The following is a 7,172-nucleotide window of genomic DNA, read 5'->3' on the forward strand; positions in this document are numbered from 1 at the left end:
ACTTTTTCTTTAGGACTACTGATAACACTAGGGGTCCAGAGCCTCACCTGAAAACCACCAGATTTAACAGTACTCGCAGACTTCTAGTAAGACACCAGCAAGGTCACACCTTTTGTCAAGACTTTGCATAAGACACTGGGTATATGGCTGATCAATCACCCTATTAACTGTGGGAACACAGTCCACATCTGGTCTTTTTAAACTTATCATGATCCCTAGCACATGTGTATGTATGCAACCCGGGATACACTGAAGTCTAACTTCAAATGAACTCACTGAGATGCAGGGCACCCAACTCTAGTTTTAGTACACATAGCCATGTGTCAATGAAGACATTCTGAGAAATACCACAGTTGCCAGGGGATAGTCATTTTGTAGAGATCCAAGGCTTCACAGACTAAAATAACTACACCACCACCACCAAGCAATATAATCTGCCGGGATCAACACTCTACTACTGCCTGAGTGACTGAAATGCTGTAATGGGGTGCATGACCAAATTTTATCTAAGGGCTAAGGACAATCCCTACTTCCAAGGATTTGCTGTGACAAGCTGCAAACAGCACAATTCTGTCTTCCAAAAATTTCTACTGCATCCCCAAACCCAAGTGTTCATTTGGAACTGTGTTACTTTTAAATATTGCCTCAATTTTTTTTAAAGATCATAAGACAGGGGCTGGAGATATGGTTTAGTGGTTAAGGCATTTGCCTGCAAAGCCAAAGGATCCTGGTTTGATTCTCCAGGACCCACATAAGCCACATGCACAAGGGAGTGCATACATCTAGAGTTCGTTTGCAGTGGCTGGAGACCCTGGCTTGCTCATTCTCTCCCTCTAATAAATTAATAAATAAAACATGTATTTTTTTAAAAAAGATCAAGAGAGAGCTGGGCATGGTAGCACATACCTTTAATCCCAAGCACTTGAGAAGCAGAAGTAGGAGGATCACTGTTGAGTTCCACCTTGAAACTAGTGAATTTCAGGTTAGCCTGGCCTAGAGCAAGACCCTACCTCCAAAAACAAACAACAAAAAAATGATAAAAAAAGAAACTGATAGTGAGTTGGGCATGATGGCAGACACCTTTCACCTCAGCACTGATGAACCAAGTAGGTAGACTGCATGAGTTCGAGGCCAGCCTGGGACTACAGAGCAACCTCCAGGTCACCTGGAGTATGAGACCCTACCTCAAAACCAACCAAACAAAAAAGGGAAACTGAGTCCTAGAAGCACCAGTGTTATCTTATGTAATGAAACCATTGCCAGTCATGATGAATGCAACCAGCCAGCACAACCTTCGAGTTAATGTTGCTTCCGTAAACTGAGGCTGAGGTTTAAGATTCTCAGGTAGAGGAGGTAAAATAAAAATAAAACAAGAATCATTCTTCTTGGAGCCTTGTTCTCATTATAGTACAAGGCTAACATTCTGTTGCATAAAAAAAGGAACTGGCTTTCAAAGTAGTTTAGCCTGAGGTTATATATGTAAGAATTCCAAAATTAAATTCAAAGAACTGAAATGATGCCTTTAATCTCAGCAGAGGCAGAGATAGGAGGATGTGAGTTCGAGGCCACCCTGAGACAACATAGTGAAGTCAGGGTCAGTGTGGGCTAGAGTGAGACCCTACCTTGAAAAGCCAAAAAAAAAAAAAAAAAAAAATCAAAGAACTGAAATGATTTGTGACAGCCAGTTATTAATGAAGTCCAGCTGGGTAAATGCATACACATAGGCATACAAAGACTTTACAAAGGAACAAGGCAGACATACTCCTTGCCTGAGTGCAGCTTCCATCTGGTAACATGGAAAGTGGGTTACTTATAAAAATGTAAACTTAGGGGGCTAGAGAGATGACCTAGCAGCTAAGGCATTTGCCTGAAAAGCCTAAGGAACCAGGCTTAATTCCCCAGTACCCACATAAACCAAATGTACAAGGTGGCACATGTGTCTGGAGTTTGTTTGCAGTGGCTGGAGGCCCTGGCGTGTCCATTCTCTCTATCTGCCTCTTTCTCAAATAAATAACAAATACAAATGTAAACGTGTTTTTTGTAGACTATATGGTAGGAGCTCAAATCTTACTTAAAGAAAGTACTGGGACTAAAGGCATGGCGCAGTGTTTAAAGGTACTTGCTGGCACACTGGATTGCCAGGCTTCAATTCCCCAGTACCATACACAAAGTGGTGCTCCATCTGGAGGTCTGGAGTTCCTCTGTAGCAGGAGGCCCTAGGGCACCGATACTCACTCACTCTTAAGAATTTTTAAAAAAAATTAAGAGTTGTACAAAATGTTTGTAATAACACAACAAATGTGCATTTCCTCATCATATAAAAAAAAATGAAGATGTACCTCAGTGGTATAGAGCACTTGCCTAGTATGTACAAGGTTCTAGGCTTGTCAGGACCATCCAAAAAAAAAAAAAAAGAAGGAAGGAAGGAAATAAAGGCACTAATTAACAGCCATAATAATATCTTCAAATCCACTTTTTGGACAACCAAATGAACAGGGAAGCTGGTAATTTGTCCTCAACTCTAATTTGGGAGCAGTGTAGAAACAGAATCTATGCTTACTTCACAGTTAGCATGTAAAGCAGCTCCACGACTAGGAATCTTCCAAAAAAAAAAAAAAAAAAAAAGCTGGAAGAACAGCTCCCAGGTCAAAGGTGCTTGCTTTGCAAAGACTGATGGCTGGAGTTCAATTCCTCAGTACTCACATAAAGCCACATATATAAAGTGGGACATGCATTAGAGTTCATTTATACCCATTCCCTCCATCCCCCTCTCTTCTTGCAAATAAATAAGATATATATTGTTTGTTTTTCCAAGGTAGGGTCTCACTCTAGCTCAGGCTGACCTGGAGTTCACTATGAGTCTAAGGGTGGCCTCAAACTCACAGCAATCCTCCTACCTCTAAGTGCTGGGATTAAAGGCATGCCCAGCTAAGTAACATTTTAAAAATGTGATTGTCATAGAGAATGTGCAAATCTCTGCAGCTTGATATTTAGGAAATTATTTTGTATACTTAAACTTGAGTTTTGACATGATTAGAAACAGGTTACTTTTCTAATCTCCTGTTTCATATAAAACAAATGATGAGGACTGGAGAGACTGCTCAGTGGTTAAAGCGCCTACCTGCAAAGGCCAGACAAGCCAGGTTCAATTCCCCAGGACACGCATAAAGCCAACACACATGGTGGTGCATGCATCTACCGTAGGTTTACAGTGGTGCAGGCCTATTCTCTATCTGCCTTTCTCTCATAAATAATAAATGGTTTTTAAAAAACAAATGGGGGCTGGAGAGATGGCTTAGCGGTTAAGCGCTTGCCTGTGAAGCCTAAAGATTCAAGGCTCGATTTCCAAGGACCCATTTTAGCCAGATGCACAAGGGGGTTTGTTTGTAGGGGCTGGAGGCCCTGGAGCACCCATTCTCTATCTATCTGCCTCTTTCTCTGTCACCTTCAAATAAATTAAAAAACAACAAAAAAAACCAAATGGTGGTATATACTTAACCAGTATTTTATGGTCACGCATGGGAAGGCTGGCATGCCATGATTCAGGTGTCAGGACAACTTCAAGTGTCTGTCCTCACCTTCCAACCTTGTTTAAGACAAGAGCTCATGGGTCATCGTTAACTCAGATCAACCGGTCTTTGAGTCTCCAGGTCATCTCCAGTCTCCCCGCAGATACTAACACTACAGCATCAGGCTGCATATAGGTTCTACGGACTTACACTCAGGTATTCACACTGTGCAACAAGCACCTCATGCACTGAGCCATCTCCCCAGACCCTTAACAAATATTTTTAAAACGGCAAAAAAGCTTAGTTATATTGAAACGAGATTTTTTTTTAAATGAATAGAAGACTCATTATCAGAATTGGAAAATTTATTGTCAGCATTGATAACTGCTCACAGTTAAAGAGTTTGTGTCTGAACTGCATCATCATTACTAAATCGCTCCTGTAAGAAAATTCTAAGCCGATCATGGTGGCTAACACCTTTAATCACAGCACTTGGGAAGTAAGTTCGAGGCCACCCTGAGACTACAAAAGGAATTCCAGGTCAGCCTGAGCTAGAGCAACACCTTTCCCTGAAAAAGAAAACAAAACAAAACAAATCTATTTTTCCCTTTTTCTTCACTGTGCATTACTAATACTAACCTGTTATTACCTTTATCGTTTGTACAATATATTCTTAAGAACTGGGCTGTATTTATTTATGTTTGGTTCATCTTCTTACTGTGGCAACCACCAGAATTCCATCCTCAGAACTCATAAATTTATCTTGATTAAAGTCATCTAGTTTAATAACTGACTTGACTATTTCACCATGCAATTGTATATACTGTTCAGATTCTTTCCAGATGTCTCAAAAAAAAAAAAAAAGGTAAGTGGAGAAACTTCTAGGGCTTAGTTTAAGGACAAAAAAATAAAACTGCTAACATGTAAATCAAAAAACTGCTTACAACAAAAACATTTTGAACACATCGCCATTCTACTTCTCAAGCTTGTCCTCCTTGGGCAATTCACTGATTTGAACACCAGAAAACTGGAGATCGCAAGTCTCGTATCTAGAACCCACCCATCCTAAATTCGCCAGGCAGAAAGTATGTGAGACCCAAGATAGCAACTGCGCTATTAACTACTCTAAGACTGCCACGGAAATCTTGGGTTGAACACGACCGTATGCGGGAACAGGCAATGCACACCACTCCCCGGAGAAATGGTGACCTAGAATCTACACTCATGTCTATTCCAGAAGAACTGACATTCCCTACCCCAGCAAGGTAAACACTTCCATTTTTATCCCTCCAACTTTAAATAACCTGCAGTCATTTGCTGTACCCTCTGGGAGCTAATGCACGTGTTTCTAGCAGAGGAGTGGCCAAGACCACGGACGGCAGGCAAAAACCACAGCTGCTGTGTTTTCCTAATAAACAGCCGCTAATCCGTAGCCCGTTTAAGAGACCAGAGTCACTGGTAACCTTTCTCGAGGTTCACGATCCACCTCCATTCCTGGACTCTGCTCCCTGGGTCGCCCACCCGCGCCGCCCGTGACAGGGAGCGTCTCCAGCACCCGCAGGAGGGAGGTTCCCAACACCCTCGTCACCCCTCCGCGGAATGGGCCCAGGGGCGCCCACGGAGGGCAGGCCGCGGGGACCGACTCGGGAGCCCAGGGAGGATGGGAGGCTGCGGGCCTGGCCGGATCCGGGATCCCGGGGAGAGTCGGGCAAGACGGAAGCGGCGGGCCTGGCCGGACCCGGGGTCCCGGCGCTGGGGGCGGGCCCGGAGGACGGGCCCGGGGCGCTCCGGGACGCCGGCGGGGAGGGGAAGGCCCCGGCAGGCCGCGCCGGCTCTCACCTTTCTCCTCCCGGCTGTCGGCCGCCATGGCCGCCCCGCCGCCGCTTCCGCCGGGGCGCGCCTCGCTCGGGCGCCGCAGCCGCGGCCGCAGTTGCACGAGCCCGTCCGTCAGTCCGTCCGTCCTCGGCGCCGCCGGCCCGCCCGCCTCCCCGGCCCTCGCTCCCCGCCGCGCCCCGCCTCGCTTCGCCTGGCCGCCCGGGCGGCTCCCCGACGAAGGACGAGCCCGAGGGCACGGCGCGCACAGATGGCGACGGCGGGCGGCGCTAAAATGGAGCCTGCTTCCTGCCGCGGACAATCCCGCTCCCGAAGTGCCTTGCGCCGCGGACGCCGCTCCGGAAGGAACGCCGCGGTGCGCGCGCACGCCCGGAAGCGCAGGCGGCGTGCGCGGCGCGTCAGCGCGCAGCCCCGCCCCTCCCGCCCGTGCCGGAAGTGAGCCCGCCTCCCGTGTCGGCTTGGCCCTCGTTGCTTCGCACAGCCCGCGGGATGTCGTTCGCCAGGCTAAATGAAACGAAAATCTTTTTTTAAATTAATTTGACTAGAAGTAGTGACTCTCTTTCTCTTTCAGAATCTCTTTAAATAGGCTGTGGTTGATGTATATGTGTTTACATCTCCACTCCGCTCTCAAGTCCGCGTTCACGTGCTCGCCTGCAGAGCCTCTCTGCTCAGGTTCGATTCCCCAGGACCCACAGAAAACTGACGCCTGTGTCTGGAGCTCATTTGCAGTGGCAAGATGCACTGACCAGACCATGTTCTCTCTCTCTCTCTTTCTCTTTTTCTCTCCCCCTCCCCTTCCCCCCCCCCAAAAAAAAAACTGTGAATACAAATAAAACCTTTAAGTTGTTCTATCTGGAATTTGGTCAGACAAACCTAATATACTATCCATAATCTTGTTAAAAAAAAAAGAAAGTTTAAGACACAAAAACTAGATTCAGGCCTTTAGTCCCAGCCAAGGTAGGAGGATCACTGGGAGTTCAAGTCCAGCCTGAGAACGCATAGGTCAGCCTGGGCCAGAGGAAGACCCTACCTCGAAAAACCGAAACAAGAAACAATCGAGCTTGATAGAGTGATAGAGTTCTGGCCATCTGGAGTCATAACTGCCATGGATGATATTCTCAGTGGAGGGCTGGGGAGATGATTCAGTGGTTAAAGGTGCCTGCTTGCAAAGCCTGCCTGCTCAGGTTCCATTCTCCAGTTTCCCATGTAAAGCCAGGTGCACAAAGTGGCATTTTCTTCTGGAGTTGGTTCATGATGGGAGGAGGCCCTGGCACGTCCACAGTGACAGTTGTTCTATTCCCCGCCCTTGCCACCCTGATGGACAGACGAAATCTCGCCGGCACAACCAAAATAAATCATACCTTCCGTAAGTTAGATTTGTCAGGTATTTGGTGTGAGGAACAACAGCACAACAACAAACTTGGCATGGTCTTCTGCCGAGCTTGAGAACGTGGTAAACAGGGATGTGTGCGTAATGAGGCTGCTGTTGGTATAGCATTGCATACTTCTTTTAGGTATGACTTTGTCTTCTGCCGAGCTTGAGAACGTGGTAAACAGGGATGTGTGCGTAATGAGGCTGCTGTTGGTATAGCATTGCATACTTCTTTTAGGTATGACTTTGTAGTCATTTTTCGTGTCTGTGTGTGTGTGTGTGTTATACATGCGTGTATGTATGCATGTTCATATGTGTGGGAACAAGTGCATGGACAAGTACATGCACATAGTACATGTGTCTGTGTGCATGTGGAGGGTAGATAGAGGTCAACACTGGGTGCCTTCCTCAGTCACTCTCCATGTTGTTTGGGTTTTTTCTGTTTGTTTGTTTGTTTT

At 46.3% G+C, this 7,172-nt stretch overlaps 1 protein-coding gene across 4 annotated transcripts in view; it reads right to left on the minus strand.

Annotated features, from left to right (window-relative positions):
* Ythdc1 (YTH domain containing 1) overlaps positions 1-5,413 on the minus strand; it is a 29,175-nt gene extending 23,762 nt beyond the window's left edge. For all 4 annotated transcript variants that reach the window (XM_045161511.1, XM_045161510.1, XM_045161509.1 and 1 more), the window contains exon 1: positions 5,349-5,413. In XM_045161511.1, the coding sequence (XP_045017446.1) occupies positions 5,349-5,376 (28 nt within the window). In that variant the 5' untranslated portion in view covers positions 5,377-5,413. The remainder of the gene's footprint in view (positions 1-5,348) is intronic.
* Between the last annotated feature and the right edge of the window lie 1,759 nt (positions 5,414-7,172).

This window comes from Jaculus jaculus, chromosome 11 (assembly GCF_020740685.1).
Source record: "Jaculus jaculus isolate mJacJac1 chromosome 11, mJacJac1.mat.Y.cur, whole genome shotgun sequence".
Taxonomy (NCBI): Eukaryota; Metazoa; Chordata; class Mammalia; order Rodentia; family Dipodidae; genus Jaculus; species Jaculus jaculus.